The sequence below is a fragment of the Nomascus leucogenys genome, chromosome 15, assembly GCF_006542625.1.
Source record: "Nomascus leucogenys isolate Asia chromosome 15, Asia_NLE_v1, whole genome shotgun sequence".
Classification (NCBI taxonomy): Eukaryota; Metazoa; Chordata; class Mammalia; order Primates; family Hylobatidae; genus Nomascus; species Nomascus leucogenys.
The window spans coordinates 6129706-6155259 of record NC_044395.1 but is presented as its reverse complement, the minus strand read 5'-3'; the positions used below and the strand labels follow the sequence as shown (position 1 = coordinate 6155259).

Here is a 25554-nt window from a genome sequence, read left to right as displayed (position 1 = left end):
TGGAAGACCATCCGGATTCAGCTCTGTGGGACCACTAGAGACAAGTTCCAGAACTGTCTGGATCCCCCTGGAGCGTAGAGGTGTGATAGTTTTGCTCAGTAATACAGCTTTGCCCATTTAGGTTCTGACCCAAAGACCTGTCCTTCAAACATGACTTGGTTCCTGTCTACCCTGTCTTCAACCACGCTTTGGAATAATGTTTCCCCATTCTCCCTTTGCTGGGTATACCTTTCATCCATCTCAGTCCCCACCCCCAATCCATATTCTAGGAAACCACACTCACCCTTTAGGGCCGTGGTCAGATCAGACAGCATCACCTCATTATGGTCTTGACCACCTTCCCCAGGATGCTTTGCTTATACCCACTGTTTTACCAATACAGCATTCAATAGATTCTAGCCCAGCAGTCTTCTGTCTTGTGAGATGGGAAGCATCTTGAAGGTAGGGACTATTGGATAGATGGATGAAAATAATAGGCAAAGTACCTTAAACTATTCCCCAGCAGTTTGGTGTAGAACTAACCCTTTGAGATGTTTCTACAAGGTGGATGTTTTGGCTCTATCCACTGCAGTTGCTGGTGTGGCATTGCCTTTCCTCCCTACCCTGCCCTAAATTTCCATTGCATGGGACCCCAGGGTAGTTCTTTGGAAGCTGTGATCAGTCCCATCCCTGAGCAAGGAGGCAAGACTGATAAAGAGAAGATTTCCATCACAAGATGATGGCACCAGAGCCCCTTCTTGGCCCAACCACCACAGGATCCTGCTGTCAACTGGACTCCACAGGCCCTTCAGGTCTCTGCCCATCAGGAGGAGGCTGAGGACACACCAAGCCGAGGAAAGGTGACATTGCAGGGAGAATGTACCTTCTGCTCAATTCCACCTTCCTTTCTTAACTTATGCCCGAGGCAGCCACAATAAGAGCTAACATTTGTTAAGCACCTACTATGTGCCAAGAAATTTCCTATTCACTTCACATTTATCCTGCATAAAACCTTGTTAAGTTGGCACTATGATTATTCCCATTTTACCTGAATCACAGGTATGATGTTAAGCCTGAATCACAAAGCTAGTATGAAACAGAAACAGAAGAGAGCCTGTTCCTTAGTCCCTTCCCCACCTAGGCAATGGCAAGGGCTCCAAAATGACCCTTTCCTACTCCATCTACCACCCCCATCATGCATTTCCCCCAAGTAGCTGATGTTGTCTAGTTGCTAAGATATATTCATCTATTGACTCCTGCTACCATCTAAAAAATCAGGAGCCTGACCTAATGCAATCAATCTTATTTGCATTTCAAGAAGCAATCTAGCAATTTAGAATTTTAGAAATTCCACTATAAAGAGGTTGTTTGCCAGGTGGGGTGGGGTGGTGGTAATCGAGCTGCAAAGTATTTAAAAGAAACGTGCTTTGTTCATGCTCATCAGTCAAATTCTTTCTTTCTATCCATCTCTGGAGAGAGAGAGGGAGAGGAAGCTTCTTCCACGCCACATGGTGACAAATGGGCTTCAGGCATCTTCTAGTGAAAGGCCAACATATAGGAAGCATCATTTGTGGTGGTTTCACAGATTTTTTTTCATTGTTATGCTTTATAATTTATATAATTGTACACATATTCTGTTGTGTTTAATACTATATTTAAGAGGATAAAGGAAGAAAAGAGATTTAGAAAAGAAAGTATTATATTGAGTAACACTCTATCGATAAGAATTTCAATAAACTGAATTTAAGAAACCATCCAGGCACAGTGGCTCACACCTGTAATCCCAGCACTTTGGAAACCCAAGGTGAGAGGATCGCTTGAGCCCAGGCAACACAACTAGACCCCATATCTACAAAAAATAAACAAAAGTAGCCAGGTGTAGTGGTGTGTTCCTATAGTCCCAGCTACTCCGAGGCTGAGGCGGGAGTATTGCTCCAGCCCGGGAGATCGAGGCTGCCATGAGCCAAGATTGCACTACTGCACTCCAACCTGGGCAAAGAACAATACCCTGTCTCAAAAACAAAGCAAAATAAGAATGGGGTGGATAAATTCAATAAATTTAATAAATTTATTATTACAGGGAAATAAAGTTTCCCTCAAGTAATTTCATAGGTCTATCAGTTTCATGGGTAATCCTCTGCCTCTGTAAGCTTCATAAACCCATGGTTCTCAAGGAGAAGAAGGAAGAGATGTCAAAATCAACTTAAAGCATCTTAAAGACACGTCCAGGATGCTCCAGCTGCCCCACCCTGCCCCATGTCCCTCATAAATTCGCCTGTGCCCTTGGTAGATGAAGGGATAAGGAGAACGTTGGAGCTGAGCACTTGTGTTCTTAGAATAATCTCCTTCCATTGCTCTGGAATGTCCCGCCCCTGCACTGCCCCAGTATTGAGAGCCAGGGCTTCATCCCAGTGCTTCACTGGAGCAGAAAGGCGACTTCCTGCCACTACAGAGTTCGCCTCTTCTCACCCCTGTGCCAGAAAGTGCCAGGCCAGGCACTGCTCCTGGCCACTCAGAAGTTCCCACTTTGCCCTTTCTGCCTTCCCTGGGCTGTCTTTGGTCTTTCTGCTTATCAGAGCTGCCTTTAGATGCACCCTGAGTAAATCAAGACCCTCATAGGCGCCCATGTGCTCTGCAACATTAATGATGGTGACAATGAATGCATGAGCCCCGCTACATTTTAGTAAAGGAAGTGACATTAGGTAAACCTCCAAGTGGGGCAGGGAACTGGTGCCAGGCTGTGGGACTGTTGCTGGTGATCTCCAGAGCACCCTCCCCATTCGTTCCCATTGAACTCAGCTCAACAGTGACTCCTCCTGCACTGCCAAGGAGGAGCCTTCATGACCCTGAGTGCTTGGCAGGGTAGAGCTCTGCTGCAGTTCTCAGTGGCAGTTCACATCCACTGGATGGGCCATTTGGGTTTTGCATGTCTTCTAATTTATCTGCAGACTCTGGGATGTTACTATTTTAGGCCTGCCATCTCTACCAAGCTTCACCTTGACACTGCACACTCATCCCACTCCAGACGACAGAGCAAAGACTCCATATGCAGTCGGCCTTGCTTGATGCAGCTTCATTGCCATTGCTTGGTTCATAATAGAAGTTAAAAGTGATCCCCGTTGGCTGTTTAGAGGAGAAGGGTCCCAAAATACTTTAGAAAGAAAAAAGGACAGGCCCACAGTGGTCTACCGGGGGCCACCTCAGTACAGAGTGTTCCAAATGTGTTGGTTCTGCCTAATACACTGATTTAGAAATTCCACCACACGGAGGTTATTTGAAGGGATTTGGTAGCTGGAAGGTATTTAAAAGAAACTTGTGTAACCAAATTCTCATCACCCAAATTCTTTCTTTCATCTATCTGGAGAGAGAGAGAGAGACAGAGAAGCTTCTTTTGTGTCAGACAGAGATCTATGAGCTTAGGGCATCTTCTAGTCAAAGGCCAATGTATAGGAAACATCATTTGTTATTTTAATACAAAAACCTTTCTAATCTCTTTTTATAGATTTAATAACTCTCTCTCTTCAGAAGCCCTTATCTAAGATAATAAAGAGCATATTGCTCATGAAATATCCTTGTTGGAGAAAAGAAGTCTTTGAGGAGGAAATATGGAGGCTAGAAACACTATCCAGGATGTGAGTGGGCTCTTTCTTTCTTGCCTCAGGGATCTGTAAGATCAAGAAGTTTAACATGGGTCAGGTGTGGTGGCTCACGCCTGTAATCCCAACACTTTGGGAGGTCGAGGCGGAAAGAACACTTAAATTCAGGAGTTCAAGATCAGCCTAGGCAACATGGTGAGAGTCAAGCTCTACATCAAATAAAAGAATTAGCCAGGCATGGTGGCACAGGCCTGTGGTCCCAACTATTTGGGAGGCTTAGGCACAAAAATTGCTTGAGCCTGGGAGGTCAAAGCTGCAGTGAGCCAAGTTTGCGCCACTTCACTCCAGCCTGAGCAACAGAGTGAGGCCCTGCCTCAAAATAAAAATTTTAAAAAGAGGCTTAACATGCCTCTTTGATAAAGTTTAAATTCTTGTATTTGGCATATTCTAAAGAAAAGATGGTAAAACTAAGTGGGACAATTACTTTATCTGTCAAAATCCAACACACTCTTCAAAACCCAATTCAAGTCCTATCTGCCTCGAGATACGTTTTTCTTCCTCCTTAAGGCTATAGTCCCCTCTCGGAGCCTCACCTCATTCACAGGCTATTTATGGACCTAATTACAGATTACCTTGTGGTCTTTAATTGTGAGTTTTCTCCTGACTCTTTTCTTCCAGCCCTGTAGATATTCAGTAAATACCATTGAATATTTACTCAATCCTGCTCCAATAAAGGAAGAACCAGAAGAAATTATCTTTGGTTGACACAAGAAAAATTAACTTCTTATGTCTCATGAGTTAAACTCTGAAAAAGAGTATCAGCTAGAGTTCTGTAGGATGCTTTAGAATATAGAAAGAAGCATTTTTTTTTTTCTTTTTTTTTTTTTGAGACAGAGTCTTGCCCTCTCTCCCAGCCTGGAGTGCAGTGACGCTCACTGCAAGCTCCGCCTCCCGGGTTCACACCGTTCTCCTGCCTCAGCCTCCCGAGTAGCTGGGACTACAGGCACCAACCACCATGCCCGACTAATTTTTTGTATTTTTAGTAGAGACAGGGTTTCACCATGTTAGTAAGGATGGTCTTGATCTCCTGACCTCGTGATCCGCCTGCCTCGGCCTCCCAAAGTGCTGGGATTACAGGCATGAGCCACTGCGCCCGGCCCTAGAAAGCATTTTCATATGCATGGCCTCATTTATTCTCAAAAGATCCCTGTGAGGATCCAGTGTGCTATTTGCTTTTCCAAACTCTTAAATTTAGGAATAATCACACCACTCTCTCCCGACCCTGCCAAGTATCTACCTTTTACAGAGAGGTTCACTAAGAGGTTCAGAGAGGTTAAGTCATTTGCCTCAGACCACACAGCTCATAACTGACAGAGATGAGAGGCAAAGCAAGGAGTTCTGACCCCCCAGCCCAGAGTTCTTTCCTTTGCAATGAGCCATTTCCCTGTTTGGAATGGATTCACGAGAAATTATGGAATTTCTTCCCATGAAGATCTTTAAGAGCCATTAGTAATGCCACAAATAGGCCTGTGCTTGATAAGTCTTAGGTAACACTCTTCCAAAGAGATGAAAATCATTCTTGGTATCATTTTGAAAAATCTTTGAGCTTAAGAAGCCTTTGGCCTTTTGGGCCTGTCTGCAAAATAATTATCAGCCTTGCCCAATATACTAGAGGAGGTTAGAGAGAGGCAGTTTTTTGCTATGAGTCATAATTTCAATTTCTATTAAAATTCTTACATGGCCACATATGCTTCCTCTCGGGCTTTGGGCCTCTGGGCCTGTGCTAATTTGCATGTCTGGTTTAGATAATGTCTGAGGTCCTTCCAGTCTAAAAAGGAGCCTCTGATGCTGTGATATAATAAGTGAGACCACATTCCACCTTCCAAGACTTGATGGTTCTTTTTCTTTTAACTACTGTGCTCCGTCTGATGTGTGGATGCACAGCTCAGGGACTGAAGTGTTTCCTGCTCACCTGCCAGGACACAAAAGAAGGAGTGCTCTTGGCCGGGCGCGGTGGCTCACGCCTGTAATCCCAGCACTTTGGGAGGCCGAGGTGGGCGGATGACCTGAGATCAGGATTTCAAGACTAGCCTGGCCAACATGGTGAAACCCCATCTCTACTAAAAATATAAAAATTAGCCAGACGTGGTGGCAGGTGCCTATAATAATAGCTACTCAGGAGGCTGAGGCAGAAGAATTGCTTGAACCCGGGAGACGGAAGTTGCAGTGAGCCGAGATCGCGCCATCACACTCCAGCCTGGGGGACAAGAGTAAGACTTCATCTCAAAACAAAACAAACAAACAAAAAGAAGTAGTGCTCCTTCAGGATGAACTCACCTGTCCACTTCTGCTACACTGGCCCCAGAGACTTGTCCTTTCCTGCAAAGCACTTCAGACATAGGTCAAAAGGCAAATCATGGGAAGTGTTGGGATTTTACGTTTCTTGATTTGAATGACTGTTCTAATTCAACATGAATCCAAGATCACAGAATTGACAATCACCTGATTCGAAATATGCAAAAAGTACTTGAGTCTTTAAAATATGGGGTTCATCTCACCTTTTACTATTCCTCTCCCAAACATCAAAGAGATGCTGTCAAGTTTCTTAGCTAACTTTGCTATCCTACAACATAAAGCAACCCTCACTCATAAGAAACTAATTAAAAGGAATTGGCTTTCCAGAGGAACTTCGAGACTAATGTCGGGCAATCTGTCACTTTTCAAAATAAAATTATGGAACTATGTAGAACTCTATTTTCATAATGTTAGATCAAGTCTTTGCTCAAATTATATATTTTCAGAGAAGCCCTCCCATCCCTGCACTGCCTACTTCCCTCCCCTGGTTTTCTCTTCTTCATAGCATTCATCGCCTTCTAATATACAATGTAATTTACTATTTGTCTTGAATGTCAGCTCCGCAGAAGGACATTCGTCTAGCGATCGTTGTATTCTCAGCACATAAAAGTGTCTGGCAAGATAGTAGACATTCGGTAAAACTTTGTTGAATGAATAAATGTGTGGTGGGACATAAGGCATCAATTAAATCCAATAAGTTGGTGATGGCGAGGGGCAAGAATGAGTTTTTGAGAGAAACAAAGGTGATTAAGATACAACCCCTCTTCCTTGTGTTACCTAGCAAGGGACACAAGTGTACAAAGAATTACACTCAAAGGCTAAGCAGGACACGGGCAGTAGACACAAGACAACTCACCAGCGAGCCTTGACCTGAAGAACTTTGAAGGCAAAGGACACACAAGCTGAATGTTATGCAGACCCAAGAGTGTTTCCCCTGTGGCCAAGGAGAAAAAGGGCAACCTCGCTGTGAACAACCTATGAGGGTCGGAGCAGGGCAGAGGGGGTTGCGCATAAACTGCCTCTCGTTTATCCTCAAGCCTGATTACCTAAGTGAACTGTTATGTTTTCTTCTTCCTACCTGGAATCCTCTTAAACCAGAGGCAGATTTGACCTAAGAAGTATGCAATTTAGTTGCGTCTACATGGCCCAATATGGAAGGAAGTTTTGGCAAACACCCAGTTAATCTAGTCAGTATGAATTGCTTTTCCACATGAGGCTGGTTCAAAAATCCCACTTTGAGGCCTTATCAAAATAAATAGGTCATTTAGACTTCTGTGTCACTTAGACACAGAGCCTGTGGGAGAAATGAAATAGACGAAGGGCCCAGACCCAGCAGGGAGCCTCACGTGGCCATGGCAAGGCTGTGCCCAGAGAATGTGCCACTTCACTCTCCACGCTTTTCATATTTAAAAGTCAGCCATTTCTTCCAAGCCTTTTTCTCGTAGGCCTTTTTTTCCCTTTGCCCATCTAATATCTTCAACAGTACCTCCATTATGCTCCACGCAGCAGGGTCGGCTCTGAGGCGGAGGGGCTGTTGGATTCCAGGACAAGATCCTTGAGCAAAGGAAACCTGATCCAGGATGTGTTTTTCCCTGTGAGTTCCAAGTTTGGGGAAAGCGTTCCCTGGATATTTTCCTCCTTCCAAGGTCTCAGTGGATGCCAAGCTCCTCTGTTGCTCTTTGGGATGTAAGATGCCGCTGAAGTGAAGGTTTAATAGCCCCTCTAGAAGGGTGGGATGTAGTGAGGGCTTGGTCCTGAGCTTCAAGGCCAGATGGACAGTGACTCTGGCACCTGACAGTGGGGGAGGAAGGAGGATGCTGGGTAATGCCTGGGCCTAACATCCAGCCAGACCACCCATAGCCATCAGCCCTCTCTGTCTTCTGGGGTGGGGTTTCTCAAACCAGAGTCCAGGATAATAATCCACCTCTTCTTTTAAAAGAAAGCCACGATTTATTTTATTTTATTTTATTTTATTTTATTTTATTTTATTTTTTGCTTTGGAGACAGGATCTCACTTTGTCACCCAGGCTAGAGTGCAACAGTGTAATCATAGCTCACTGCAGCCTTGAACTCCTGGCCTCAAGTGTTCCTCCCACCTTGGCCTCCCAAAGCACTGGGATTACAGCCATGAGCCACCACACCCAGCCTGAGAGCCAAGCTTTATTTAAATTTGGGAATCACTGTTCCGGGAGCACAGGAATAAAACTGTCCTTCATCCTTTATAGCCCTCAGGCTTCTCTTCCTTTTCAAGGCCTTCCTTAATGAGTTTGGTAACCTCATCTCACCAAGATAAGCATGGTAGAGGGGCAAGCAGGACTGAATAGACTCCATGTATATGGTGTGTATTTTTAAAATCACCATTTATCACATGCTTATTTAATCCTCATAGCAACCGTAGAAAGCACCTGTTATTAATGCTTTTCAGAGAAGCAGAACTGGAGGTTCAAAGCAGCAGAGCACCGTGACCAAGGTCACTCCACAAGGCCAATGGCAGAGCTGGGATATGAATCCCAGGTTAACTGATTTGAAGTCCTACCTCCTAACTGCCAGAATAATCCCTGGGTCCACCAGAGAGAAAGGACACCTTCGTGATGACATCCTAAGCCCTGCGTCTGCTTTGCCTCGGGGCGGGGCTGAGGGCGGGCACTCCAGCAGAGACTGCAGCAGACGAGAAGCTGGTCCTGAGCTGCGGTTTGGGAAGGTTCGGGCAACGCAGCAGGTCTCGCAGGTGGCGCGCAGGACGAAGGAACGCTTAGAGGAGAGCAGCTTCTGCAGGGTTGGTGGCTGGGAGAGGCTGCTCCTCCCCAAAGACTGGACCTATTAGAAGCACAGGACCTTCAACAGAGACAGGGTTTTAGAGGATCACCTAGTCCAGCCCTCTACCAGTACATGTCATATCCTGTCGGACGGCCCAACAACAAAGACCACCGCTCACCTGCAGGTTCTTGCCTGTCAGAGTCTGGGAGTGAATCTTCCTCCTCGTGGGCGTGGCTCTCTTGGGAAGTTGAGGGCTTTGGGTCTCAGGGCTACCATTGATTTGAGCATTTCTCCTGTGCATCCTCATTCTTTCAAGAAAGGAGGTCTGGATCTGGCTACCAAATCCCCCTGCTCTGCTGGGAGCACGAGCAGCCTTGCCCGTTGCTCGGCTGAAAGGTCTGCATTCAGAAGCCAGGCTTTCCAAGGATAAACAGGGTTAGGTGCTGCCAGCCTTCTCAGCAGCAACCAGAAATTCAATGAGAAGTTTCAGGGAAAATTCGTCTTTTTCCACCCAGTCATTGAGAGCAAGGTTTTATGACACAGAGGATGAAGAGAGAGGCTTTTGTGGGCTGATGTCACTGTGTTGCTGGCCTCCGGTCAGGTCACAAGATGGAGTGCTGCATGCCGGCCGGGGACATTTGGGCTTTCAGACAGCTGAGGCATCAGAGCATAAGCAAATATCTTCCCAAAGATGGCCGTATTTCTAGGACCAGGTTAAAAGCTTCACACAGAAGCTAAGTTAACTTTGGTATGTCTATGAGAGGGTCATGTCCAGAAACAGCTTTCGCCTTCCAACAGAGACTTTGCAGAAAAAAATCTCCATGCTCATATTTCTCTACCCCAGGAGGCTCTCCTGGAATCTAAGAGGCCATTTAGTGTCAAATTCAGCCCCACTAAGCATCATATAATGGTGATACTGTTAAGGACATCATATATGTGAGGCTGAATTATCCACAATGGCTGGCAAAGTCTTCATTCTCCAGACTGAGGCTCCAGCCTCTTTGCTTTGGCAAGAGTTGATCTCAGGACTGCCTGAAACCAGAAACTCCAGGCAAAGCTCTTTGGGTCACTCTTCTGAAAAGGAATCACAATAATAAGATCTGTTATCTTGGTACTCTGTAAAGCCAAGGTGTCAGCCTTCACAACAGTGAAAAGTTAGTTTTTCAGAACGAGGGTGTGATTGTCTGCTGATTAAGCCATCTGCCACCACAGAAACAGACCAAGACCATCAGCTGGTGCACTGGTGCCGACGGCCACGTTTTCACACACCGGGCCTTTGGCTGCCACCTCAAGTTTGTCTTTCCAGAAGTCAGTTCTCAGGAGGCAGACTCCAGGCACCACATTCAAGAGGACCTCCATGCACGCCCAGGCTTCTTCTCATAGCGGGCACACCCTGCCGAGCCCCACTCCACGCGCCGACAGACAGTCGGGGCAGGAGCTCTCATGCAGCCAGGTGTTGGGCTCTGCAAGGGGGTTTGTGTGGAGATGTGAGCCACTGGGTCAGCTCCCTGGTCCAGGCTTCTGCATTCAGGTTATAGACATATCTCTGTGCGTATGTTGGGGACTAGAGATGACCACACTGCTAAATTTTTCTTGAGTGACTTTTACTAGAAAAAAAATATGAACCCTCACTTCAACAATGACATTGTTAAAAACACATAAAATGCACACCACTTCACCGAGCAGCATTCGGGCCTTGACTTCCCTGTGGGAACAAGCTTTTAGCCTATGCCTCATAAATAGGTGGATTGTGGTCCACTCAGAGGGGACACAGGAGTGATGTAGTCTGTACCCCTCAACACCCCAGGTGGAAATCTTATGCCTGGAGGCTTAATTTCGTGACGAAGTCGGGGTAGAAGCACTGGGTTCTCTTCAACTAGTGATATCAGGAACAATAAGAAGAATTGTGTGTATGTAGCAAGTAGGAGAAAATATTGGCTAAGTTTATTCATTCAACAAATACTTATGGTCTGCTAACTCTGTGTGGGGCCCTATTCTAAGTGCTTGGATATATCAGAGAACACAACAGAGATCCCTACTCTTATGGACCTGATGTTCAGGAGGGAGGGGGACATGAACCATAAACGACAAATACAAATTAATTACTGATTAAATTATGTGATAAGTGGAAATGGAAGAGCAGAGGAAGGAGGATGAGGGAGTTGCAGGGAGGAGGGAATTAATGTGGATTTGGAAGGCTGCCCAACATGTTTCTGGGTCTGAATATTTTTGGTCTGTGACACAAATCATATTCTTGATTGCTAACATCCACTGAGGCCACCTCTGTGCTGGGCACTATGCTGGGTGTTTACTTGGGTATCTCATTTACTCTGCAAGGCTGGCCTGGTTCTTCATACCCCTAGGGCAGAATGCAAGACTGACTTCCTGGCCTTCTGCATCTTCATGCTTTTTCTTTGGAGCAGAAATTGCTCTGAAAATGCTGGTTTTAACTTAAATCTTACCAGACGTCTCCTCGAGCCCCAGAGCCTACGGAGTGCTTTTGTTAAACCCCAGAGCCAATGGGCGCAGGCTGTCCTTTGTGCAGCCAGGTACCAGTGGGAAGATTTTCCATGCAAATACTTGCGAATGAAAAAGAAATGAGAGGGAGGCCTGTGGTCTTTGCTACTCTGACGGCACAGGCTGCTGGGATGGATGTTGGATGAAGACACCAGCTTAGGGCCTGGCCTGTTGCTATTTATGACTCTATTACTTCACAGTGAGAGCACAGTTCAGGCTGACTGCTGGGTGGCCTCTGTGTTTCTGTCACTTCCTTTTTCACCTATGTGAGGGCTGTAGCATTGATTGGGACTTCCAAAGTCCTGTTAGCCAGGCTTCTGCCATCAGATGGCCCTGTGGGCACATTGCCCCATAAAACTCTGCCTCCTTCCTAAGGCCCTGGGGCATCACAGAAAGATGGGCCTGCCAAGCCACTGCTCTGATAAGGCATGCCTTTAACCAGGCTCCATCACTCAGAGCTACAGGAAAATCCCATGGTCATCCGCCCTCTGTTGGTGACAGGGAATTCCATCATGCATTCAGATTTTTGCATGCCTGCTCTGTCCCTGGAACTAGAATAAGAGAATAGGGAGAAAAGCTGATAAGAAGTCAATGATAACTATAGCCATGGCCATAATTTGGGCTCCAAAATAAATAATTCTGAGTGGTTACCAGATAGCTTTCAGAGAGGGTTGAAGCCTTCAGTAGACTAATGATTGAGCAAAAAAAAAGTTTAGAAAACTTGAGACAGATTTTATCCATGCAGTAAGTCAGAAGTCAAGCCAGAAGTTCAGATGACATGTACGATTCCTGGAATTTAGTAATTTTTTGTTTGAATGTGTCACTTCTCTTCTACTTTCTGTTCTGCTCCCACTAGAATGATCTCCTTCCCCCAGGCCCTCAGATCCACCCCACATACCACCACAAGCTCATTCTTCACCACACCCTGTTTTCTACCATGGCTGCGTGCACAAAACCTCCCTTAGTTCCCACCTGTGATGCCAAGGTCCCAGAGTTTGCTGAGCTACCATCGGCAAGACCTTGAACATGCCTCAGCCCTCTCTCCTCTCCCTCCACATTGCTCTACTTCAGTGGTACAGCTCCTCCCATGGCTGTCTCTAGACCTCACCTTGACATCTCACCACCCACCTCTTCCTTGTTCCTGCCTGATGCACTCTCTCCTCTCCAAAGAGTCACCCGGCCCTAGTTCCACTCACCTCTCCATCACCCTCCAGGAGCCCTTTATGTGTCCTCTATGCCTTAGGCACATGACCCGTGTTTCCTCACAATCACAGTTACCCTCTCATACTCACATGCAAGGACGAGGAACTTGTTTCCTATTACTTCACACCCACTCCCTGGCCATGCACACAATACAGTGCAGAAGTTGGTCCCAAACCTATTACCGGAGGCCTAAGCAGCAGCCTTCTCCTGCTCAAAGAAAAATGTTCTGCCGCTGCCAACATTGCACGTCCTCTGCAAGACATCTCAGAAAATGCCCATCAGAGCCTTCCACCCCATTCCAAGCTTGCAAGCAAGCTGGTCTTTCATTTGTCTTGTTTGTTTTTAAGCAAGAAGAATCTCTTTAGAGGAGGAATTAGGAAAGAAAAAAAAGTCAAACAAAAACAAAAACAGAAGGAGTGGAGCTTTGTCTCTCTCTTTTGTCCCCTGCTTTGCCCTTCCTCGCTATCCCATCCCCCTCACTTTCTGTGTTGCTTTTCATGCCAGTTGCTAAAGACTGTAATTTTAAAACTGAACTGGCTTTTCCAGAGCCTTGAGGAATGTGCATCTGCACGTGGATTTTTCCACAAAAAAATTGTCCCTGTGTTTTGGATCTTCTTAGCCAGAAACAATGAGGCCAGGCAATCAGAGGCCATCTGTCTTCCCAACTCTTGTTCTAGTTTGTTTGAGAGGCTCAGAAGGGGCTGAAGGGCATGGTTGTGTTTCACCCTGTCAGACTCTGTTGTTTGATGAGGTTTGTGCTCCATTTGTTCAGATGGTTTTTATGGTTTCTTTGTTGTTCATGGAATAGCTTTGAAAGTCATAATTCTGTATCCTCAAGCTCCTCTGCTATTCCTGCTCAATGTCTCAATGGGACTCACACCACGAGAAAGGGAAGGAAGAAGTTTCCAGCTAGTTAGTTCAGCAATTTCTCAACACGTTTATGGAAGCATGTGGAATCTTTCAAGAAAGAGGTTATGATCACAAAAGTTCGGATTTGAGGAGTATTCTCCAAGACAATTGAGAAGAAAGCCTTTAGTCATGCCCAGGCGGGGAGCAGGACTCCATCCACTCATTTCCTGATTCAGCTCCTTTCCCAGCCACATTTCTGGCCTCTTCCCTTTCTCTGTGGTCATCAGCCCAGCCCTCTCCACTATCAATAGAAAAGCCCGAGAGCCCTCAGAGACCCTGGAATGTGCTCCCACCGCTGTGATGTCATCCCACATCATCTATGTGCTGAAATCGGGGGCTGGAGTCGGCCCCCAGAAATGTCACAGCCATGGGCTTTGAGACACTCTTCTTATGGGCCTTTCACCCAATCCAGACCTTGCCTGCTCTTCAGAGCTGCTTGAAGGATTTGCTACAGAACTATGGACATTTAAAAAATGTCTAACCTTGTGTCAGTTTATATTTGTAGAAAGCTTCATAAGGTGCCTTTCCATATGTTATCTCATTTGATCATTTCCACAACCCCATAAGGTAGATAAAACATAAATTTTTATTTCCATATTAAAGAAAATTGAAGCCCAGAGGAGACTTTTGATTCATCCCAGGTTTCACAATAAATAGTGTCAGGCAGAGAAAACTTGAACCAATCCTCTGACTTCACATTCAGGGTTCTTCCCATTACTTTGGCTCCCAGGTAAGACTACAATCTTCTCAAAGTCAGAGTGTTAATGTTCCAACCCCAGGGGGTGAGTACACTTCCAGAACTTAGGGATGCTTTAAAAGCCATTGCTGGCTTGAATTTTATTTCTCCTGATCACTACAGATAATGCTCGTGCAACTTTTCTGAGAAGCAGGCGATGCTAATGTACCCCTATTTGTTATTGTTCATTAGACCCTTCTTATGACTCAGTCAGAAGAGGAGCATGGGGCAATAACATGAATTCTGGCCTCAACAAAAGTAAGTAAATGTTTTATAGTTCTTTGGAGGAAAGCATGTTTCTGAGGACAGGGTTGGAGAACAGGATCACGAGATACAGGAGAGCAGCAAGCATTCGTTTCCCTGCTTTTTGAGTAGACATCAAAATTATTTGCCAATTTAGGGCCTTTCCATGATACCAGTCCTTGAAAGATGATATGGGATTTTTGTTTAGATTTTTGAGTTTTGTTTAATTGCCCTCGGTTTTAGAACATTGGAGATTTGAAGGTTTTCTTGAGACAAGGTTCTGTACCAATGAATGGCCACTGTCACTGGGTTTGGCTTCTGTTATTTAAATCAAGATAATGACTCTCTATAACTTTGCTCCCATAACTGTTGAGGCTAAGTCGTACCAATTTCCCCACCCCCCTTGATACTATGTAGACTCCCTCATATCATCATCTCACCACTTGGTGGAAAAATTGATGTCTCAGAACCCTGCCATCTCCTCAACAGGTTCTCTTCTGTCCCTGGTGAGGAGATGCCAGGGGGTCTAGGACATCAGTTTCTCCACCAAGTGGTGAGATGATGACATGTCGAAGTCTACCCAATATCTCCCAATAAGAGAATAAGGGGCAAGAATGACTCATGAACTTCTGTACCAGAAATCAATCTTGCCATGCCTAGGAAGCAAAATATGAAGCACATGAACAGGTGGTAAAGGGAATTCTTTCAAGAAAGAGGTTGGGGTTACAAATTAATGCCCAAACAATAACCAAGACCCCTTCCAATTATGTGTATTAATTATTTACTTACTCTGCACATGACATTTGGCAATTTAAGATTCACAAAGATGAATCAGACATGCACTGGTCCCATAAGCGGGAGAGAGAAATCACGTACACACAGAACTCCTTTCATCTGGTTGGTATCAAGGAAGGCTTTGTGGACCTGGTAGCACTTGAGTTAGCTCTGGAAGGAGAGGCAGGATTTGGACCTGTGGCGATATGGGTTGGGGAAGACATCAGCTTGGCATGTCTGACAGTCAGGGAGGACCTCAGGTTCCTGGAGTTTAGGATGTGTGATGCAGAAGAAGTCTGGAAAGATAAGAAACAGAATTGTAAATGATGCTATGAAGATAGGCCTTAGTTCTTTAGGCAATGAAGAGTCACTAAGGTTTTGAACAGTGGCGTGTATGGTGGGTTGTGGGGAGACAGAAGAGTAATAAGGACACCAGTCAGACTAAGCCACAAACCATGCAAGAAGCAATACAGATGTGCGATGCAGAAGCGATCATGGGAATGGAAAGGGTGTGTGAGAGATGCCACGGAGGAAACTCACAAGACAGGGACACCAGGAAGCAGCTGATCTTTGCTCAGATGTCACTTTCTCAGTAAGGACATCTCTAACTTTCTGATTTGAAAAGGAAATCCACAGCCTCAGTACCATCAGTGATGCTATACTGTTGGTTTACTTTTTAAAAATTTGAAAATGAAAAGGTGACATTTAAGCAAAGACAAAGTTTTAAGAATTTAAAAATGTGTTTATTATTGTCTCTCCCATTGGAATGCAAGTTCTACCAGGAACTGCTTGTTCATTCCTGAATCTCCAGCCTGGAGAACAGGGCCAGCACATAGTAGATTCTAGGTAAATGTTTCTAAAATAAGATGAATAAATGAGTCAGTGGAGAGTGGGTGAAGGAATGAGTGAGAAAGTACATCTGTCAAGACGTCTCGCTCCCCTCAGGGAGCTGGGTCCTACTCACTGCATTTCTTTCCCTCTTGTCACAGGTCCTCCCCTTGGAGGGGCACAAACGATCAGTAAGAATACAGAGCAACGGCCCCAGCCAGGTACCTGCCTGGGATATGTAATCACTCCTTTGCTTCCTACACAACTGTTGATTCCACATGGTCAACTGATGGAGGGTTTAAACAATATACCACATATGTTCTGTCTTATTTCTCTCAAAGAGGGTCTATCTTTGACCCTAATAGTCCTGTGAATGAAGTAACAGGTACTGAAATAAAGTGGAAACTTGTTAAATATCAAAGGTGAAAGGAACTTGAAGATGAACTATTCCAATGCTTTATTTTGTTCAATAAAGAAACTGAGGCCCCGGGAGGTGAAGTGACTTGCTAAAAACCATACAGCTGGTTAATGAAAGAAATAGGGCTCTTATCCCAGACCCCCCAAATTTCTGTCCATGCCTTTTATGCTTCACCAAACCTTACTTTCAGAAATATCCCCATCCTGTGATGGGTTGGCTTAACAATTAAGGCAGAGGAACTTTTAAAGCCGTGGACCTGGAGACTCCGTATTGGAGAGGAACTTGGAGATTTCTGGGTCTATCATACCCTCACCTCTACCTTACTTGTGCTTCTAGTAAAACAGGGCATTGACTCTCTAGCGGGGCTGAATTCCACTATCTGACCCAAAGTCCGCCTCCTGGAATTTTCACTCAGGCTTTGCCTTCTGGAGAAGCCTTCCTCCTGCTTTCTCCGAAATCCTTTGCATACCTGAAGACAGCTGCTATGCCCAAGCCCCAGCTCCTCTCTCTGTCTTCTTATGTGATGCAGCTGAGATGAAGTTCTGAACAAGTCATTTGCTTTGGGGTAGGCAAACATTGTTCCCCATCTCCACAGAAGGCAGAGAGAGAGAAAATCAACTGATATTTCACCTGGAAGGTTAAGAAAAAATTTGCTGACTGTGGATCATAAGTCAGATGTAGAGAGTTTTAAAGACTGTCCAATAACAACAAAATTATGCATTAGGCATCGCCTGCCAAAAATAATTATCATATTAATGGTGTGGATGAGAAAAGATGGTCTCAATGGGCTTACAGACTTTTGAAGTTAATTTATGGTTCTAAGTAGAAACCCAAAAATCATATTGATATTTTTGAAATTGCAATTATAGTTGAAAACATAGCAAAATTGTACAAAATACATGACAATTTTGCCAAGTCAAGACCCAGCTCTCTACCGTGATTTCCTCAACTAACAAAAAAGGAGATAAACGTCTCACCAAAACGAATATTGCAAAGACTTTTTCATGGCTAAATAAACACATATGTTTTGAATAAAGTGAGATTCTAAGAATAGTCATTCTATAGCTAAAATATACACTCTGGTTTGTGCTGACATTTCTGGCTTGTGTGACTTTTCAAATCACAGAGTGTTATACTAGAAGAAAACTGAGGAATCCAGTAGCCCAACCCACTCATTTGGCAGATGAGAAAACTGATTCCCAGAAATTGTCCAACAAGTTATTTATCACATAGCTGCTGCTAAAACCCAGGCTGCTTGGTTTCTAGGCATGTGTTTTTCATGCTACATTTTAAAAAAAACAGATTAATAATGTTGTTAGTATTAGGTAGAGCTATTAAAGACCAGTAACCATGAGACCTGCTTTAAGCCCATGGAGTCAGCTGTCCGTTCTATCATTGAATATTAGCCAGTTCCTTTCCAAATGTTTTCTTTGTTTTGCTTTGGGTAATGGCAACATAATCTGCACATTTTAGATGCCAAATAAGAAAAAGTAATCCTGTTCCTATTCTTTGTTGTTTCCGTAATTACTGAGATGAAGACCACAAATGTCATCAAGATCTTTGAGATCTGCAAATAAAAGCAGTAAAGTTTTCTGAAATCAGTCTTTCCTGTGACCTTGAAATAAATTGGTACGGTTGTCATATTTTTAATAACACTGAAGCAAATTTCCTTTTTTATTTCCTTAGATCCATACCAGATCCTGGGCCCGACCAGCAGTCGCCTAGCCAACCCTGGTGAGTTTACCCTGGCCTGCAAGCCTTTTTTGCCAGGATGTTTCGTAGCTTTGTGAAATCACAGAGACTTCTGTTCTAAGTCCAGACACCTGAGTGGGGAGTAACATGTGCCTCTTTCCTTGTAATGTTCAATGTCTGTTTCTGGAGCATGTGAACAACAGGTTAGGGCTCAGGATGCTTCTAGGAGTAAAACATTAGCACTGCACATGTGCATTTAGGTGTAGATAAGTAATAAGTGGCACAGGTAGGCGTTTCAACTGGAGAAAATGGGCAAGAAAGAAAAGAAGACAACTCCACTCAGCTCTCAGTTGTCTTCCGCCTGCAAGGCACAAGTTAATAAATATTCCAAAGTGTTTTATTTGTGATTTTAGAAAGTGTTGCCAAGTTATCTGGCCTTATAAAAGAGATGTGTCCCGGAAAAGTTGCAGATATAGTCAATTTGACCTTGTACTTTAAAGATTTAGTATCAAAAATAACTCTCAAGAGGGGTCTTCTAAACCAAGTCCATCAAGATTGGGAGCTAGCAGGCTCCTGCCGTAGTGTGGCTCACTCACCTTCCCATCCCAGGGACTCTGCCTACCCGTTCCTTAGTGCCTGGACATTCCTGCCAGAGGAGAAAGAAGCCACCCAGCATACTCTGGGTATTTTTCTGTCTGCACAAGTTCTCTGTAGAACTTAGAGCTGCAAGCCCAGCTCTAGGACCTGCCAAGGGCCAATCCAAGTCCTGTCCATCCAAAAGCTAAAGCTCATGGTGCAGCTTCTCCCAACGACTCCCACAGTCATGCCTTGCCCCTGACTCTTTATTACTGACAGGGAATTCCCTGGGGGACCTGACCACTAATTACAGATCAGATAGTGATTCAGGCCTTTCTAGATGAAGAGATTCAAAAGCCTTGCCAAAGGGGTTGAGGGAGGATGTGGCTCGCCCAAGATCACACAGCTAGTTCTGGGCAGAGTTTGCACCTCACTTCCCACATTCCATTTACCAGGCCTTGGGGCAAAGCATCTTAGGATCTAACCTCGCTTATTATACCCATCCCCAAGGCAAGCAGAAAGCAAATCAACAATGACATAAGAAGGGCTTGTCAAGTCGATCCCAATGTCAAAGGAAACAAAAGATTTCTTTAAAAGGATGAGAGGCTCCCTGCACTTAGGGAACTGGGTTCTGCCTTCTCTGGGCTGAGGTGTTCTGTTCTCTCCCGTTTGCCTCACGGCCTGCAGGAAGCGGGCAGATCCAGCTGTGGCAGTTCCTCCTGGAGCTGCTCTCCGACAGTGCCAACGCCAGCTGTATCACCTGGGAGGGGACCAACGGGGAGTTCAAAATGACGGACCCCGATGAGGTGGCCAGGCGCTGGGGCGAGCGGAAAAGCAAGCCCAACATGAATTACGACAAGCTGAGCCGGGCCCTCCGATATTACTATGATAAAAACATTATGACCAAAGTGCATGGCAAAAGATATGCCTATAAATTTGACTTCCACGGCATTGCCCAGGCTCTGCAGCCACATCCGACCGAGTCGTCCATGTACAAGTACCCTTCTGACATCTCCTACATGCCTTCCTACCATGCCCACCAGCAGAAGGTGAACTTTGTCCCTCCCCATCCACCCTCCATGCCTGTCACTTCCTCTAGCTTCTTTGGAGCCGCATCACAATACTGGACCTCCCCCACGGGGGGAATCTACCCCAACCCCAACGTCCCCCGCCATCCTAACACCCACGTGCCTTCACACTTAGGCAGCTACTACTAGAAGCTTACTCATCGGTGGCCTTCTAGCTGAAGCCCATCCTGCACACTTACTGGATGCTTTGGACTCAACAGGACGTATGTGGCCTTGAAGAGAAGACAAAACTGGATGTTCTTTCTTGTTGGATAGAACCTTTGTATTTGTTCTTTAAAAATGTTTTTTTTAATGTTGGTAACTTTTGCTTCCTCTACCTGAACAAAGAGATGAATAATTCCATGGGCCAGTATGCCAGTTTGAATTCTCAGTCTCCTAGCGTCTTGTGAGTTGCGTATTAAGATTACTGGAATGGTTATGTCATGGTTCTGAGAAAGAAGCTGTACATTTTCTTTACGTTTTTATGACCAAAGCAGTTTCTTATCAATACACGGGTCTCATTATGGGGTTCAGTATGACACAGAATCATGGACTTAACCAGTCACGTTCTGGTTTGAGATTTAGTGAAAATAGAGGTGGGAAGCTTATAATCTAATTTTAGGAGGAACAAATTCAGTGGATGGCAACTGGAACATTGATTGTAAGGCCAGCGAAGTTTTCACCCAACTGGAATTTGAAGGAAAGAAGGTGTGTGTGTTTAAGACGCCAAGGGCATTGCAGAATCCCTCTCAGTGGACAGTATGCACTCAGCTGACCACTCTCTCTAGAAATAGTCAAGATATGAACTAAGAAATTTTAATGCAAATACATACATTCCTGAAAGACGGGGAATTAAATAACTAATTTTTTTTTTTTTTTAATGATGACAGTGAGTCCCAGAACTTGGAAAAGTTGTAGGGATTTCTAAACTCAAGCAGATTCGCAAGCGCTGTGCGCTTGTCAGACCATCAGACCAGGGTCAACCAATCAGAAGGCAACTTACTGTATAAATTATGCAAAGTTATTTTCCTATATCTCACAGTATTAAAAATAAATAATTAAAAATTAAGAATAAATAAACGAGTTGACCTCGGTCACAAAAGCAGTTTTACTGTTGAATCAATCGCTGTTATTTTTTTTAATGTAATTTGTACATCTTTTATCAATCTGTACATTTGGGCTGTTTGTATGTTTTTATAGCTGGTTTTTAAAAAGCATAATATGACTATAGCTGAAAAGGAAACAGGGCTGTTTAAGTCAGTGACTTACGAGAAAGCAAAGCACTGGTACAGATATTTAACAGGCATACACAGCAAGGAAAGATAATCCATTTAGATCTTTAATGCTTTGGAAATGTGTGTAACAGTACTGCAATAATCACAGCTCTGGGAAAAACAACGAAACTTTCCCTTGTGGAGAGTAGGGATTTTCCTGCTCCATATATGCAACATATTTTTAGACATTAAAATATATATAATTTTGCAGGTAATTGTTGACTTTTTTAACTATATTAAGTGTTAAGCTGACAACTGTCAATGAAGACCATGTTGTAAAATAATTTGACTAAATAAATGGTTCCTTCTCTCAGCGCTGAGGACAGTTTTCTTATTTACCGCCCCCGTTAGGTCAAAGGGTTTTCCCTGGGGAACTTTCCTATTTACTTCTTGCACTATCAAGAATTTTTCAAATGTACATACTGCCGTACAGCAGAAGGTATAAAATCAATGTGGTTTTTCATTGTTGTTGATGATGTTTGTAGTGTTTTTGTGTGTGTGTGTTATTTAAATCTTCCTCCAGCCTAAAAGGGTTTTATAAAATGGCCGCCAAGGCCATGGATAAACCTGTATGTAAGGACCGGAGCAAAGTGAGCTGGTCTATCCAGACTTGTCTGTGAGATTTAACTCTGCAGCCTCCCCCGGGCACTTCAGACCCGGATGGCCACCTTCTGCTACTCCAGCAGAGAATAAGTGCCCTGCTTCCTTCAGGTCTCAGACCAGGATTTTATGGCTCATGCAGATTTTTAAGGTCATTTTTCTTCCCAAGGAAGAAACTTGCCTCCAATTGCTTCACGGTTAGGTAGCTTGTTTTCATTTTCTCTATTTTACAATGAAAGAGTGAGACCTGGGAAGTCCTTGATTTGCAAGGAATTAGACTCACAGCATTGGTAACCCTAGAACCTTCTTTGGGTAACACCGAGTACCTTCTAGACAACACGTCTACCTAAATGAAATGAGATGTGTTTCAGAACATTGGTCTCCAATTTTTTTTTAATCTTGCACCCTGCCATTTAAAAAGATGTGTAAAGCACATATTCTCAACATATGCACATCGATTTATAAATCATATATACAAACTGTTACTTTATTATTATATTAGAAAACAAATACAAAATAGAACATTTTAAATGGTGATATAAAAATAAATTGAAACTGAAATTCTACTGTTTTCCTCCTATTTTCTCTATATTGAATATCCTCTGCTGTTAACTCTCAAAACAAAGAAGTTGGTCGTTTGTGAAAAAAGTGTGTATGCATGTACTGGGTTTCTAGTGACTTCCAAAGGAGAAAATTAAAACTTGGTATCAGTGGCCCAAACATAGAAAGAAGAATGATGAAGGCCACATATGTTTGAGAACCAACTAGCTGAATTCTTTTGCAGATCTCCATCTCAGCCACACAATTTCCCCATCAATTTTGAAATCTGCAAAGTATTCATTAGGGAAAATGGAGACATATATTTCCGAGTGCTGTAAGAAGATGCTCAGCCCATTAGTTCATTCTTTTAAAGGTTTTCTTTATGTGTCCTACTCAAACACTAGCTCAGGCTCATCTTCTCTACGGAGTTATAGAGCTTTAACCAAATCTCGCCCCCTGAATATGTTCCACAGTGATTTGTCCTATGCCTCAGAAGCTGGCCCACTCGCTGACAGGACTGGGGCACCATTTTCTCCTCGTAAGCATTTGTGCAGAGGGAGGACTGGCATTTAGTTCCCTGCAATGCCCAGATTGAATGTTTGCTAGCTGGCTCCAGGGCATGTAGCTGACTAGTCACAGAGGACAAACAGAATCTTTGCCCTCCTGGCTGCTAGTCCAGTCTTTTCCCTACTGGATCATTCTGTGCCTGTGCCATGAAGTTTCTACCATCTAACAAACAGTGCCAGCCAAGCAAAGCGGGCATGCAGGCCTGCAAGCGGTTCTCATAGAAGCTGTTCCTCCCCACTGTTTAGGACACTGGCCAACAGTCCTTTAGCAGGAGGTCATCTTAGTCCATTTGGTCTGCTATAACAAACTACCATAGACTGGGTGGCTCATAAAAACAGAACTTTATTTCTCACAGTTCTGGAGGCTGGGAAGTCCAAGATCAAGGTGCCAGCAGATTCAGTGTCTGGTGAGGGCCCTTGCTTTGGTTTATAGAGGAAACCTTCTCACTGTGTGCTGACATGGTGGAAGGGGCAAGGGAGTGCTCTGGAGTCTCTTTCATAAGGGAATTAATCCCACTCTTGAGGGCTCCACCCTCACGCCCTAATCACCTCCAAATACCTTCACATTGGGGATTAGGTTTCAGCATATGAATTTGGGAGAATGGACAGACACAGTCAGTCTACAGCAGAGGTCACCTTTCTTCAGTGTCAAAAATGTTGTTGAGTCCCATACAAAGGAAGTTCTATTTATTTTATTTTATTTGTGGAGATAAGGTATCTCTATGTTGCCCAGGCAGGTCTCAAACTCCTGGCTTCAAGCAATCCTTCCACCTCAACCTCCCAGAGTGTTGGGATTACTGGCGTGAGCCACCACACCGGGCCTATTTTCAATATCTGTTATTTTAAAACATTTTTAATAGTCAACAGCCACTAGAAAATGTAATGACACTTAAAAAGAGTGTTATTTTACTTAACCAATAACATCTGCATGCAAGTGAGTGATGAACATACACAATGGGAAATGGATTAAAAGTTTCTCAGATAAGGTTTGCTAGTTTAGACCAAATGAGATCAGGAGGTTCTAGAACACAAGGGAGGAAAGGAGCATCTGTCCACCCCAAGCCAAGGTACTGCCAACCCAAGGCAATGCTTACTGGAGAAATGAAAAACTGAACAAAATGTAGTACTTCCTGTGAGAGGTGGTTTCTGTGGACTTGGTTTCTTACCATATTTCCTCTAATATCTGTTCATTACAAGCATCATGTAAACCTGTTGCCTTAAAAACTCTTGAAAAGGTGTCCTTTGGGGGAATGTGCTTGGGTGAAGCAACCCTTAAGCATGGCTCTCTGCTGCCCAGCCCCGCTCCCACACCTCGCTCAGAAGTTCCTCCACCATCAACAGCACCACTGGACTTGTGTCCAGAAGGCCCTCGGGAGGTCGAGGTAAGAGGATGCTTTGTATCAGTGGGGGCAGGGATGGGAGAGGTAATAAGAACCGGGATGGGGGCCAGGGGACTGACTGGGTTCTGGTGAGCATACAGAAGCTTTGCTCTTATCCAGGAAGGAATGCAGGTTTTGCAGAAAGCACATTGGGCAATTCATCACGTAGAAAGCTACTGAAACTGACACTACACGCCTTCAGCCAGGGAGTCCCGCTAAGGGATTATGAAAGGCCGGCTGATTCCAAAACTACAAATCCCAGGCTCCCTCGGGGGATGGATACTTGTGAGAGGAAGTGGGTTAGCCAGTCAAACCTCCAGGGTTTCAGCCAGTTGAGAAACGATAGGGAGGGAAGTTTTAAAAGGAATGTGGGCCCACAAGCCTGGGGTCTGTCTCTCTCTCTCAGTCTGATGCGGCCTCCTGTCTAATTGTTTCAGTCTGTCCGAGCTGGTAAATCCCTAAGCACATAGTCAATTTACACGCAGCTTAAAAGCTCTAGAGGGAGACAGGAAAAATTTCCAGTGAGACCACTCACTCACCTACAACTGCTAGATTAACCTTCTGCATTTTAACTGAGTTAACTCATATGTTTTCTTAGCGGGAGGAAAGAGGCCATTTGAGTAGACAAATGAAAATATAATGCCAGAAACCCTGGGTTCAAATGCTGGCCCTTCCACCTACTGGGTAACTTGTCTTCATCGATTAACTAGGACCTGAGTTATATCTCAGTTTCCATGAGGCATTGGACAACAGTGTGGAAAACCCACTGTAGACTGCTGTACAGGAGGTTTATGGATAATCGTCGTTATCTGCTTGTATTGTCTAGTATTTTTCAAGAACATTCATTAAGTCCTTTGTAACTGGTGGGCACCCTGTTTGGGGAGTTCGGTGCAGGGTCATTTTTGTTTTGTGGTCAGAAAGACATTTTCCAAATGGGTGCAAAGTAGGAATAAGTTGGGTTTTCCAGAGAGCCTTTGCATTTTCCCCATCCATGGCCCTCCCAGTGCCCCACTTGGGCTTCTGCCCTTCCTTGGCTCTATGTGTGCACCTAAAGCCAGGGGAGCGTGTGGCCAAGCTGCAGGATGTTGCAAACAAAATGAGATTTTATAAAGGAATGCTAAAAATGTGCTTTGACAGAAATGTTGGATGGAATTTTTCAATCGGCTAAGAAATAGAGGTTGGGAGCTGGGATTTTATGCCTGGCATGCTTGGATTCAGACTTTTTGCAGACCTAAAGCCTCCTGTAAGCTCCATGAGAAAAGGAACTGTCTGTCCTATTTGCCGCAGTGACAGCAGCACACCATAACTGGTCAGTAAATGTATGATAAGTGAGTACATGAAGAACAGGCCCAGAGTCCAGAAGACCTGGTTATGAAGCCCAGCATGTCCACTGACTGTATTATAACTTACTGTCTCAGAGCTTGATTTTTCCATCTATAAAATGAGGATGATTTAATAACTATACAAGGGTATCACTGGAGTTAAGATAATGTACATAAAAATGCTCTGTATGTTGAAAAGAACTAGGAAACTGCAAGGTTTCCT

The 25554-nt window shown here is 44.3% G+C and overlaps 1 protein-coding gene across 1 annotated transcript in view; it reads left to right on the top strand.

Moving 5' to 3' along the window:
* The window catches only part of FLI1 (Fli-1 proto-oncogene, ETS transcription factor), a 118171-nt gene extending 96927 nt beyond the window's left edge, over nt 1-21244 (top strand). The window contains exons 6-9 of the mRNA XM_003253389.4: nt 14245-14310; nt 16059-16118; nt 18002-18049; nt 19271-21244. Coding sequence (XP_003253437.1) covers nt 14245-14310; nt 16059-16118; nt 18002-18049; nt 19271-19800 — 704 coding nt within the window. The 3' untranslated portion in view covers nt 19801-21244. The remainder of the gene's footprint in view (nt 1-14244; nt 14311-16058; nt 16119-18001; nt 18050-19270) is intronic.
* Nucleotides 21245-25554: the final 4310 nt, after the last annotated feature.